The 13,966-nt window shown below is 41.8% G+C and overlaps 1 protein-coding gene across 1 annotated transcript; it reads left to right on the forward strand.

The window, feature by feature from the left end:
* The first annotated feature begins 81 nt into the window (after positions 1-81).
* sec22c (SEC22 homolog C, vesicle trafficking protein) lies at positions 82-4,842 on the forward strand. The gene is made up of 7 exons (XM_084702890.1): positions 82-269; positions 910-1,105; positions 1,535-1,698; positions 2,096-2,275; positions 2,380-2,498; positions 2,639-2,704; positions 2,908-4,842. The coding sequence occupies exons 2-7, from the start codon at positions 924-926 to the stop codon at positions 3,106-3,108; spliced, it is 912 nt and encodes a 303-aa protein (XP_084559016.1). The 5' UTR covers positions 82-269; positions 910-923; the 3' UTR covers positions 3,109-4,842.
* The last annotated feature ends 9,124 nt before the right edge of the window (positions 4,843-13,966 follow it).

Genomic DNA, 13,966 nt, shown 5'->3' on the forward strand with positions numbered 1-13,966 from the left:
CCTTGATTAAATAAACCAACTTCTCATTGTTAGTAACGCGAGGTGGCAGCAAACACTGCATCTCGCGTTGCAGCTGTACTAGGAAGTAAACAACAGCTAAAGCTTAGCGGCTGGGAAACAAGTAGTAGACCAGTTAAGCTGATAGTAGTCGTGAAATCAGTTACCTATCGTTAGATGATTTGCGCTACAGCACTCAGCACATTTGCTTTTCAATAGAACGCATAACATTGGAAACCAGCTGAGCTGAGCGGCAGTAGGAGGATGATGAGGTAAGCTATCTAGCGGTTAGCATTGTTAGCTCACGCTGGCATGGGAAGCTAGCTAGCAGGCATACTAACTAGCTAGTCTGGTTTACACATTGCACCTATAGGATTTTGTATGTGGGAAGTAGCTAGTCAGTCAATATCGCACATTGTGGACATAAGGGATTAGTGGGCAATGTTTAGATTATTAAAATAAGAGGTAGCTAAGGTTAGAAGTATGGCATTACAGTACATTTCCCCCCTAACATCAGCATAAAGTAGAGCTATGCTAGGTACTGAACACTCGTTTTGGATCTTGGTCGTCCCACGGTGCATGAGGAGGGTAGTACACCAGTCCCGGAGTTGTCCCCAAAGATTGCTTGCTAATGACTGCAGCTGATAAGTAATAGTTGACAAAACGCGCAGTTAGCTTGCCAACATGTATTTGTCCGTTACTATGTTAACCGGCTCGTCGTTTATAAGCCAAGGCACAAGTTCATACTACATGCCTTCTAAAGTAAAACAATATAAGTATGCTTAACACCTGTTTAATTAGTGCGTTTAATATCGATTCATTATATGGTATTTCTGTGCAAAAACGGTCATACTCTCTATCTATGTCTCTACCTCTTTTCTCACCCTGTCTACTCTACTCTGTGTTCTGCAGAGGTCCTGTGGATCATGCCTCTGATCCTGTTTGCCTTTGTGGTGCGGGTAAGGGACGGACTTCCCCTCTCGGCCTCCACAGACTTTGAGCACAACAAGGAGCTTCAGGAGCGGAAACAACAGTTGAGAACCATCTCCAAGGCTCTGAACCTGTTCCCTGAGAGAGGGGTGGTCAAGGGTCATGACCTCAACATCTAGTAAGGAAACACACTAGACTAAAGTCGTGTTATCACTGTTTCAAGAGAGTTTCAAGTTTGGTGAATGGAATCTTCTCTCCAATTCCATCCCCTTCTCTCTCCTCTATATGTTCTTCCCTCCCCTCTTCGACCCCTCCCCTCCTCCCTCCCCTCTTACCCCCCTCCCCTCTTCCCTCCCCTCCCTCCCCCCTTCCCCCTCCCTCCCCTCCCTCCCCTCTTCCCCCCCCCCCCTTCACTCCCCTTTCTTCCCTCCCCCCCCCCCCTCTTCGCTCACCTCTCTTCCCTCCCCTCTTCGCTCCCCTCTCTTCCCTCCCTTCCCTCCCCTCTTCCCTCCCCCCCCCCTTCACTCCCCTCTCTTCCCTCCCCCCCTCCCCTCTTCGCTCACCTCCCCTCCCTCCCCTCTTCCCTCCTCCCTTTGCTCCCATACAGCTTAATCTCCTGCGAGGGTGTGTCCTATATGACGGTGTGTCACCACAGCCTGCCTGTAGCCTTGGCCTTCTGCTTCCTGGAGGACCTGCGCTGGGAGTTCACAGCATGCTTCGACTCCGCCAAGGTTGCCCTGGCAGTGAGGCCGTACCCATTCCTGGATTTTGGCAAGTTGCAAAAAAAGAGGAGTCTATGTCACGCGTTTCCATGGGGATATATAATGTAGATGAGTCCTATGTATCTAGATGGTTGTTTTAGTTGGTGTGTCTGTTATCATCATGTCAGGTGTGAGCGGTGGATTGGGAATATCCCAATGCTCTGTGAAAGCATGTCCTACCATCGTCATCTTCTTACATTTAGTCATTTAGCAGAGGCTCTTACCCAGAGTGAATTACAGTAAGTACAGGGACATCCTCTCCGAGGCAAGTAGGGTGAAGTGCCTTGCTCGAGAACACGTCATTTTGCACAGCCAGGATTCGAACCGGTAACCTTCTGATGAATAGCCCGATTCCCTAACCGCTCAGACATCTGACTCCCATCTTCTTCTTGTGTCTTGGTTGGCAGATGGCACCATCCAGAGGCTGAAGCAGCAGTACAACCAGAAGGGCTGTCCCGCCCTGGAGGTCACCCTGGCAGAGGTCCAGGAGGACCTCAGGACTCGACCCCCTCAGGTCCTCTCTCTGGGGGAGTTACAGCTCACCAACGGTACTGCCAATGGGCACCTGGAACCAGTCCCAGCCTCTGGTGAGTCTTCTTGTACTGTCCAACATGCTGTTGGATTCTCGTCGGGTCCCTTCTATTAGCAGCAATAGTGTTGCAGCACTTTAACTTGTTTGTGTTTTCTTCAGGTCAGAATCAGAGACTGGCACCAGTAACGGCACCAGGCATCCTCTCCCTGGTCTTGAACATCATGTGTGCTTCCCTGAACCTCATCAGGGGCATCCACCTTATCGAGTACACATTTCAGGTATTGTCCTTGACCACCCACCCTTTTATAATGACTTATATACTGTCTTGGTTATGCATTCATCCTGTGTGTATGTTCACATCAGGTCAGATTTACTACTTATTTAGAAGTATGTGTTTTTATATTTTTGTTGCAACCAGGATGATTATGAAGGAATATGGAATGTTGTGGCATTTCTCCTGGCATTTGTCTGCTGTGTTTGTCAGGTACGTGTTCCTTCCATGTCCAGAATATGCTCTTTACTACTTTCATCCAGTCAATCGTGATCTATGCTTGTAAAAGTGAAAAAAGGTGTGAATACACACGTACAGCTAATTCTTTAGGGGAGCCCTTGAGATTGAGCTGGCATATTTCACTTGTCCACACGTATTGGTGTAATAACCATATTTTTATTTCTCTGCTGGAACAGTGTCACCTGTACCTGTTCCACTCGTCTCTGAAGAAGTTAAAGTCTCTCAGTCTGCTGAGCGTGATCGTCCTATGCAACGTCTTCCTGTTCGGCCTGAGGAACATCTGGCAGCTGCTCTTTCACATGTCCGTGGCCTCCATCTCCACCCTGCTCACCCTTTCCCGCAAACTCCAGGACAGAACCAATGACTGTGGGGTCTGAGGGGCAGGAGACAGTTAAGCAGGCGGCACCACTTGTCTACAGAGGAAGGAGGGGAGGGGTCGATGAAGATGGAAGCCGATGGCCGCTGGAATGTGTTTTTTTTTATTTATTTTTTTTATATCGTTTGATATGAATGATTCTTTTCTGACATCTAGTGGTACTTTGTTTACATAGCCTCAAAGACCCATTGGAATAGCACAGAGTAAAGTTGACTTGTTCAAAATCAAAATTTCAATTTAAATATTAATTCAAAAGCAAAGGCAATAATTTGGGGTGAGCCAATGACTGAAGTACTAATGAGCTAAGGAAATTGTAAAGGGAATTTTGTATGATTAAATAAGTGATTGAGCGGTGCCAGGTAGCTTGTTGAAGTATGTCCAGTACATGAAAATGTATCAAAGTTTCTCACCAAAGTTTGGTCTTACAAGAACTTTCAAAGAGGGTAATGCTTGACATACACCATGATAATGTCCTTTAAGTAGAAATGTTCTTTTCAGGTGAATCAGTGTTATGTTTTAACAGTTCAGGGTTTGTAAGAGTTGCTTAGTTAGGGATAATTATTGGTACAGAGTTGACAAGTCATAACTGTCATAACATTTAACACTTATACTGTGTTATAAAGTGGTGGGTGTAGACGTAATGGCAATCGACTTAAAGCAACATGACCTTTCATGCCTTACTGTTAATGCCTGCAATTATTATTTTTATTATATGTTAACTATTCAGTTATTTTGTATTGTACACGTTCACAGGGTGACTAGAGATTTACCAGCAAGTGCTTCAGTAGGGATTTTGTAATCTGAGGACTCTATTCCTTTTGCCAGACTAGTATGGGTCACAGTAATAAATAATAGGCACATCATGTGCTTCATTCGAGCAAAAAGGCCATGATCAAATGGACCCAGTTTTTAAAACAACCCATTTTTTCTATGATTGACAGCAACATTGGAGGGGCAGTTTGTGAATATTTCACACCCACTACTGACATTTACACAAGACTGTTTAGTCTAAGGTAAAGATTGTTTTTAAACATTTTGTTGAGAAGCACTGATTAGTAATGTGTGGGGCAATGAATCTAAAATATTTCTATATTAGAATAGGCCTACAATCACTTTGCACTACAGGTAGATTCTTTATTTTGTGAGCTACTGAATGAGCTCTGCAGAAATTCATTCAAATTATTCAAATTTTGTAATTGATTGGAAAGTTATTGGATTGTGAACTTGGGTTTCCACTATGTACTCCTGAGGTATAGTTTGTATTGTCTGTATACAATGATAGCTGCTATAACTAATAGACATGTTCCGAAATGTATTTCTATTCAAATGTTTTTAGCTGCTTGTGGATTTGAAGCATAGGAAAGTAGTGTATGTTTTCATTTCAGTGACAAAGTACAGTATGGAAGTTTTGGATTTTTAGACATAGCTTATCAAGAGGACAATATAACAGTTATATACTCAAAGACTAGAATACTAGAATAGTTACAGATACACTGCTGCTGTGGTTTATTTCTATAAAGAGTAGACTAATGAGGAGTGTGTATTATGTTGACTAAATGAATGACCCATTGTAGGCTGTTGCCATATCTTAAGTAATGTGGTGAAGAATTTTAGAGTTCTGTTGAATTTGTGTGGTTATTTATACGATTTACAAAACGTCTTAAAATTAAGAGGTAATGTTTGCTTTATAGTACAGACAGTGTGTAGCAGCAGTAATTAAAATTTGTAAACAATTGCAATGTGTTCTGCAGGTGCAGTTGATTTTCCTTTTGGTATGTCTCCCTCCAATTACTTTAACAAATGTACTCTTTAAGTTTAGCCTGCCATCACTGGATTTTTTAAATCCTTTTCCTGCAATTGTTTATGGTTTGGGACAGTTTCTTCTCCCAAGTGAGAAAAACAACTAATTGAAAATGGAATTAAAGCCATAGTTGAGTAACAAATAATGAGTATGAAATAATGCTTGAATACCATATTATATATATATATATATTAAAATATAGTAAAGTAACTAGTAATGTTGTACCTTGTCATAAACTGGTGAAATTGACACACTACATACAGTGTCATTTTGCCTGTGTGACGTATTATTTAAAACAAGGTCCTTGTGTCCACATTGTAATTGTAGTTGTCACTCACATGACAACAAGCATCAATAATTCAAGCATTCAAACAACAATTGGTTTGATTTCTCAATAAACAATAGAGGGAGCTCTAATACTGCAAATATCTGTTGGTGTCACGGCAACGGTTGCTAGAAAACAGGAGCCTGGATTGTCTTCACAACGGTCAGTTGTGCTGATCTGTTCCCATGAAAACTGTATATTGAATCAGAGTTTTGTTTCTAGTATCACGTTGGTATGAAGTCATAATTAAAAAGGTAACACTCGGCTACAGTATTCCAGTTTTACATCCACATTTATTTAATGACTATCACTGTTATTAAAGGATATGGACCTGAGTTTAAATCATAATTGTCTTCACAGGTTATGTGGTACGTTGAAAACCTATCATGTGTTTCTTGTTAACCTAGTACTGCATAAATGCACCAGCTGTACTATTCAGGTTTGACAGTGTGATACACTATCAGAGCCTTCTGGAGAAATTAAATTACTCTCTAAAGAGTAATATCAGTAACAGAATATTTTTGTTCAACTCAGCAAGTCCCCTTTTCCCAAATACGTTTCAATAGTTCAATTTCAGGCGTAAACTATGATTTGTATCAAGTAGGTGTTGGAAATGTACATTATCCAGGCTGAAAAGAATGCTACTGTGTGTGTGTGTGAGTGTGTGTGTGTGTGTGTGTTTGTGTGACATATTTGCGCTCAGAAAGAGAAACCACTGCAGTGGTTTAGCATAAGTTTGCCTTAGACTTCAAGCCTTGCTTAAATATGCTGATTGTTTGATCATTTTCAGTGCATGTATGAGGAGCAGGTGTCACATACATGTTGCAAACAAAGCATGAAACTTTCCACAAGCTTTAGACGGACTAGCTGACATTCAAAGGGGAAGGACTTTCGCCTTCACATGGGGGAGGCGAAAAGTCTTGTCTCCATCCTGTAAATTGTTCAAACCATGTATAAAAGAACTGCCTATTACTATGAAGCCTTTAGACAACTTTGTACGGCGATCTGACTTGTCTCCATGCTTCATGCGCATGTAAATAAAACTTCCTTGACTTCATTGACTCTGCATTACTCGATAAAGAGAAATATACCTAACAGTAAGGTTACATTTCTTCAAACCTACTTTGTGGTAAACTAGGTTTGTCATATGGTGCCACGTATTGGAACAAAGACAGTGTGGTTAGCCAGTGATTTGGACTAACCCAGGCGACCACTTCAGTTGCCTCTGAGGAGGTTGTACCTACATGAGCTTGATCATTTCATCAGTTGAAACTAGGTGTAAGTGTTCCAGTCAAAGAGATAGCAGTAAGCGCAATCTCTCCCCTTTTGTGCTGTGGTCTTGGAGGTTTTTCAGTGGTAAGTGCACTATCAGCTATCAGGAAAAGGCTCTCTTTTATGTTAGGAAAACAGCCCACCACTGTGCAGCCATGGCAGACAGAGAACAAGACTGACATCTGGGAAGACTAAAACGCACCCAAGGCTACAATCTGCTAAGGCTTCACCAAGCCTGAATGGAAGACAAGATCGCACAAGCAAAATATGCCTCACCAAGATGAAGTTCCTGAAACTGAGCCTCTAGTAAAATCGTGTACAGAATATGTGTTTCATGTTAGTACCAGCGATAAAACATCCTCATCGCTCATCTGACATGCAGCAAGCAGGAGGAAGGAGGCAAGTATAATCATATGAGGTTCTCTCTCAAAATGCTGTTTGATCCAGTAAGCTTTCCCCAAGTCTCTTCTTTAAAGGGTCAGGCTGTGAGCTTGACAGGATGAAATTACACTTAATGATAAAGAAGACCTTTGCACCCACTTAGGTCTGGCAGTGAGAAATGGGCAGTCTGGGTTATGGTGCTGGCGATATTTCCAGAATCAATTTGCAGGTCCTCTGGGCAGTTTGCTCGTCTTTTATAGCTCATTCACAATTATTCCTGAGGGGCATCAGTGAGGTATGGGTGGTAAATGACAGCGCTATCTTTATCCCTCTCTAAATTTCAGGAATTTATCCTGAATTTATCCAATTTACTCCCGACCAGAGATCTTCATGGGTCAGTGAACCTTCACTCACACTGACAGCCACACCACTGCCTCTCTCAGGTTTAACTGAGAAAGCAATTTTGAGATTTAATCCGATTAATTTCTTAATATGCTCTACTCTGTCACACAAAATCATTTTGTTTGAGCGATCCTCAGTGTAACAAGTTTAAGTTGACAATATGCTTGAACTTGGCACTTGACTATCAAACAATCCTGTCAAGATGATGTAATCATATTGTAGAAAATAACTCTTGATTGGGATCGCTTTCAAACTAATCAGTTAATTAAATGTCAAATGAGCTTGTTTGTTTTTTTTTGCTTGGTGGTCTAGGTAGTTGCTATTTATAAAGAGAATAACAATATGAATAGACTTTCCCCTGGCTATAATAACCTTATAATTATAATCAGAAGGTGACAGAAGGTCTCTCGATTCAATGTATTTAATAACTGATTTACATTTAGTCATTTAGCAGACGCTCTTATCCTGATTTACAACCAGGTTAGAACCCTTTTATTCGATTTTGCCAATATAGTTTTCAGGGAGAGCAAACCATTTCAAACGGTTCCTCTATCATACATGTTAACACCTGTGAAATCTTAGTCCCAGCTCTACAGCCCCCCAGATGGGTTTCAGAGAGAACAGAGTATAGCTGAGAGCAGCTGTCAGAGCTACAGTTACACGTGACTTTAGTTTTGTTCTTTGAGGACCTCTTGTCCAAACCGGGTAGGTTACACAGGACCAGTCTTAAAAAAGCGTCCCACTTTCATAAAACAAGTTTCTTTGAAATTTTAAATTGTGTGAAAATAAGCCCAACTGTAGAAATGATATGATCAGAAGGAGAACAGGCAACAAATGGAACCAGTGCAGGCGGGTCACATAAAACATTGCATGATGTCATGAATATTTTATATGGTGCATTGAGAGAAGCCGTAGTCCTGGGTAATACTACTAGAGCACTGGATCAATGGCAAACTATTTACAAAAAGCAGAATCCTTAACTTTCTCTATGATGACCTCTGGCTGTTCTTTACGGTAGATTTCAGATTCATTTTCTTCAAAACTTTTGTACTTACTAGTAGTTTTTTTATAGTGACTTGTGACTTTCTTGCACAAATGTAATTTACTTTCATGCTCTGGGGACAATATCCCTTGGTTCCCTCGACACTTTTTTATCACTCTTGGTGTTAGTAAAAAAAACCTCAATGGTACAGTAGCCAGGATGGGAAACCAAGCAAGACCTTAAATAATCTGTTGTGGATCCTTGCCTCAGTAGAGGGATCAATAACTTCCTTTCTAATTAGGAGCAGGATGAATTATGGCAAGACATCACAACATGCCCCCCCACACACACACACACACCGCCCCCCCACCACCACCCACCACCACCGCCACCACCGCCACCACCACCACCACCACCGCCGCCACCACCACCTCCACCCACCACCACCACCACCACCACCCACCACCACCACCGCCGCCGCCACCACCACCACCACCACCACCACCGCCGCCACCACCACCTCCACCCACCACCACCACCACCCACCACCACCACCGCCGCCGCCACCACCACCACCACTTTTTACTTGCCCACCCTCCATTCTCCTTCTACTGTTCCACATCCATTCACGTCTCCATCACCATCAAGCAAGTTTCAGAGTCACTTCTATCAAAAGCCTGAAGTCTGGAAGTGCCTATCGGAACAAAGGTTCTGTCCTATATTATCCCAAACATACAAAATAGCTGGCTATCTGACATGATTGCATTTAATTTAACTTCCGAACACTGGAGGAAAGAGGCATTAATTTTGATGTTCTTTTGTTTTAAGTATATATTATAGTGAACCAAACTCTCTCTTCCAAGATCTAATTCAGCACTTTGGGCAAATTTTTTGCCTGGATATCAACATTTATCCCCCCCCCCCCCCCCCCCCCCCCCACCTCTGGCGATTCCTATGTTGTTACAGAGTAGCTATCCAGGCCATTCTATTTATAACAATCTATACTCAGATATGAAATACTCGAATGTTGAATTATTCAGTTGTGAAGCTCATAGAGCCATTGAGTTGAAGCCTCTCTTTATATTGTCTGTCATGGGACACCATTAAAGCGGTTTATTCTCCAGCCAACAGCAGCTATTTAGGACAGGAGTACATTACAGTACATATCATGAGACTCGTGAAATGAGTTGTTCTATCGTTCATGTGCAATTAATCATTATCATGACTAGTCTTGCAGAATGAAGTGGCCATTTCAATTTGACATTCATCTCCAAAATGAATCCTTGCTCAGTCAATTAGTCAGAAATAAAGAGCAGGGTGTAATTAAACATCTCTGTTGTTTTAGGCACTCAATAGTCATAACTGGTGCGTACCTGAGAGTATAGGCTTGACTCTACCACACATCCCCAATCCTACTTTTTACAACTATACTGTCTGGCAGAACCAGAAACAGCTTGACTGGTCAAAAAGCTGAAGACCTACACCCAGGTGCTTAGCTGCGGGAGTTGAAGACTTCAGAAGAGGTTTGCGGGACACGATCCAGGTCTTGATGTAGCTAATCAAAGGTGAATCCTGATTGAAGGCCGATTGAATCAAAGTGGAGCACTGTAGTGTTGTCGGCCCCATCTTATCCATTTAATCTCCTCTCCGTGTTTATCGCTGCGCGTGGCCGGCGACACCTGCTAAGCAACTAGCCGCAGTTTGTACTTTGACGACAGTTTCTGAGCTCATTTATCATCCTTCCCCACTGCTTCGAATGCTCCGGGTTCTCTGATGAAGCGTATCAGTCTAGGCAGGACACCACCAAGGTATTAACTTCCTTCCCCCGAGCAACATCACGAAAATGTTATTGGAAAGGCTGACTGGCAGTAAACAAGCTGAGTTATCTGACACACTGTCATTCAGAAGGACAGGACTTTATTTAAAACTGGTCCGTGCACTCAGTCAAGAGCTACAGTAGGCCTGATGTTGTGTCCTTGTGCAAGGCACTTCACCCCGCTTGACTCGGGGGGGGGAATGTCCGAGTACTTACTGTAAGTCGCTCTGGATAAAAGCGTCCGCTAAATGACTAAATGTAAATGTATGTAAACAATGTCTTATGTGCTGGTGAGAATAGGAAAAGACCAGCTTTTGAACATTGCCGCAGTGTTTGTTTACTCCTGCTTGATTTGTTTTCTCCAGCTATAGGGGATGTTTTTACCCAAACGTTTAAATCAAAACCCAGTCCTTAGGCTGATTGCTCCTCAAAATTACAATTTTGAGATATATCAAGGGCATGCCCATATATAAATAAATATATATTCAATTTACAAAGGGAACTATTAAAATGTAGATAAGAGGTTAGATTTAATAAATGCCACACTGGAAGGGTCCAATGAGTATGGGGATGCTGGTGTACCTGAGGGGCTTCACTCATGCCGATCAGGATGGTGCACAATAATAAGCGGAGCATCTTTGATGTCCCATCTCTCCATAATTTACCAATATAGCAACTGCAGAGAAGCCAAACACAAACCTTTCAACAGAACATTTCCCTCGCTTGCTTCTGAAGTCAGCCCTTGACATTACATTAGGAGACTACTAAGATGAATTTCTTGTGTTGGAGTAGGTTTTGGTTGGTCCTCAGATGTTTAAGGCCAGGAGAGAACAAGATTCAAACAAGTCAGTCTCTGTCCCTGCATCCCAAAGACCATTCCCTGATGTAGAAACCGTTGGAAATCCAACTGAAATTAAAGCTGTTGGGGGAACTTCACACAGAACAATTTTAATGATTCAAAAACTTTACTGCAGAGTTTTAGTGGATTGTAGATAACGAGATGGTTGACTTTGGGGATGTGGGATGATTCACGCTCTCATCTTTTTATTGCTTCACTCTGGAGATGAGTGGGACTGTTATTAAGGGGCTTCACATTCTTTAGACATACTGTACATGCATAAGCTTTTCTGGGAGGCCTGCTGATGTTCATTTTGAAAGATGTCGTCATATGGTCAGAACAGTAGCAGTAACTGACCATCACTTAGACATCTCAAACAGTACTTTCCTTTTCAATGTTGTGCTGTCTCAATACATTTGGATTTCGAGCAAGAACTGCGAGGTCCTTCATGATACAAAGGTTGTGAAACAGGGTTTCCTTCAGTACAAGAAGAACTTCCTTCACTTCTTGTTGTGACTACTTGATTTTAGTCATATTGTAGAAAGAACTACATACATACCTTATGCCCAGTTGTGAAAGTTTGATATTCTCTTTTGCCAATTTTATGTCAAGGCATTGGTTGGCCATAATTCAATTTACTGCAAGAGGTCAGCTATCCTTTGAAGACACGTATGTCATGAATGAATTAAATGTTTTCCTTTCATTTCAAACCTCTTCCTGCTCTGAAATTCTGATCATATGCTGATTGACTGAAATAGCATTCTGCTATCAGTTTTTAGGCAATTGTACTTGTTTGGGAAAGCTATAACTATAAAGAGGAGGGTGGGAGTGGGGCTGGATCAAAGGCAGAAAAAAGCCAAAGCAATTTCCAAAACCTCTGGCTAAATTCAAGATTAGTTTGAGGGTCTCTATTCAGCAGGAATGAAATGGCTAATCATTCATTTGGTGTTAATTACATTTACATTCACATTTAGTCATTTAGCAGATGCTCTTAACCAGGGAGACTTACAGTAAGTACAGGGACATTCCCCCTGAGGCAAGTAGGGTGAAGTGCCCAGGAACACAACATCATTTTGCAAACTGGGATTCGAACCGGCAACCTTATGATTGGTAGCCCAATTCCTTAGCCGCTCAGCCATCTGACCCCCTGTTAATTGCTATATTACAATGTCTTTTTTTATATAGCATACTAGTACTAGTAGCATTCTAAAATATGTACATGCTTAAATAGAGTAAAATAGAGTACCTGCTTAGAAGTAGAGAATTTGAAAAACAAAGACTATCGTTTGAAGACATCAGGCACAGATAAGCAACCCTCTAATACCCACCACACACAGCTAATCCACTTTGACATGTATCCCAGATGCTGGTATGGTACCATAGGGGGAAACTATAAAGCCTTGCCCAGCGCTGTTCAACCACAGGCAATGATACACACTAGGCACCATACAGCACAAGTATATGACCTAAACATGCAGTATGTCTGAGACAGGGGACAATTTACTCAATATATGTACTTGTGAAGATTCAATGAGTACCTGGCACATGAATGTTTAACCAATGATATAAATGTTGAAATATGCTCTCAGGCGAAACATCTGTCATGCATTTTTGTCTCACTGGGAAACAGCCAATTAGCTGACATTTCTCCAAAAACATTTTTAACACAGAATTACAAATGCCTAACGCTTAAGTAGGCCCTTCGAGGCCCTTACAAACACGTTGTGTGTAAGAAATTGAGTATTGGCGAGACATCTTTATCAGGGTACTATTTTCTTTACCTTCTATTGATAGCTTGGCTCAGTGGAGGCACTGTGGGACTATCACAGACTTTGTTATAACTCATTTATTGAGAACCCCAAAACCGTGTCTCTCATGCATAGCGACCAAACCATAGAGTTACCAAACATCAACTGGCTACCTCAGGGTAGAGAGCGGTACGTTACTGTACCCAGCTATGGCTAATGCCCCTAGTGGTCAGATGTAAGTATCCCACTCTACAATAACAATCAATTAGTAAAATTTACAAAGTAACATTTTTTCGATCCGTTTGCCTTTCGAAACATAGCTTGTGTTGATACTGAAACATCAAGACTACTTTGAATGTTAGATCGCATTATGTGGTTCCCTATGGGAGCTCATAAAATATGGAGCCCAAAGGCATCGGATCAGTGAAGCTTGCTGTGGCAGAGTCTGTTTAATTGGTTTACCGTGCAGGGAGTCGCAGTCGCGCGGTTTTCTTGTTATTCAAGGTGTTGAGCTAATGCCTCCCAACCAGCTGACACCGGACGACAGAACTGTTACATAATCAGGCGAACGAAAGTGATTCACATGTTGAGGGTAAATTTCATAAAAACATAACGCATCTGATTTATCCAGATTACACCTTGAAACACGCCAAGCAGTCGGAAGCATTGAGAGAATAAAACACTGTCGAGAACATAAAAAAACTGTGAAAAAGGTTGTAGTGGGGCCAGAGTTAAAATGGATTATCTGGGCTATTATCGGATTTTCTCGAGCAGTCTTTAAACTACTACTGCAGTAAAACCTACCATGTCAACAGTTGGGAGAATAGAAAAAACAAGTATAGGCTATGATGGTTGAACGGCAGGCTAATTGTTTTAAAAGTAGGCTATCCTGTTGTTTATGCTGTGTTAATTGCCAACTCAACTGAAAACTGGGGCGACCACATGCAGCCTTCATCAAAAACCATAATTTCAGAAATACAAAGGGAGAAATGAACAGAGACTGGGAATACGTCGAACATCTAATTAGACAGCTACTGTTTGGATCAACAAGGGATCATACAAATAACATACATGGATGATTCAGTGTCTCTACTGGGCATGCGAAATGAAGAATCAATTAAAAGCTCTCTGCCAGCTGGGTTTAATTAATTATAGCTTCAGTTACTGTTACTGTTGCAACAACTGGATTCCACTTGGGGACAAATATATCTCTTGTTATAATTAACTTTCAATGTAACATTTTGGAGGTCCGTGGACAGCATATTGAAGTGCTGTTTCATACTGCGATGCACTC

The sequence above is a fragment of the Hypomesus nipponensis genome, chromosome 8 (assembly GCF_054491055.1).
Source record: "Hypomesus nipponensis isolate SF chromosome 8, ASM5449105v1, whole genome shotgun sequence".
NCBI classification, from domain to species: domain Eukaryota; kingdom Metazoa; phylum Chordata; class Actinopteri; order Osmeriformes; family Osmeridae; genus Hypomesus; species Hypomesus nipponensis.

Coding starts and splice junctions, on each gene's coding strand:
- sec22c (XM_084702890.1), top strand. CDS start 924: ATGCCTCTGATCCTGTTTGCCTTTGTGGTGCGGGTAAGGGACGGACTT. Junction 2,499..2,638: donor TTATCGAGTACACATTTCAG/GTATTGTCCTTG, acceptor TGTTGCAACCAG/GATGATTATGAAGGAATATG. Junction 2,705..2,907: donor TTGTCTGCTGTGTTTGTCAG/GTACGTGTTCCT, acceptor CTGCTGGAACAG/TGTCACCTGTACCTGTTCCA.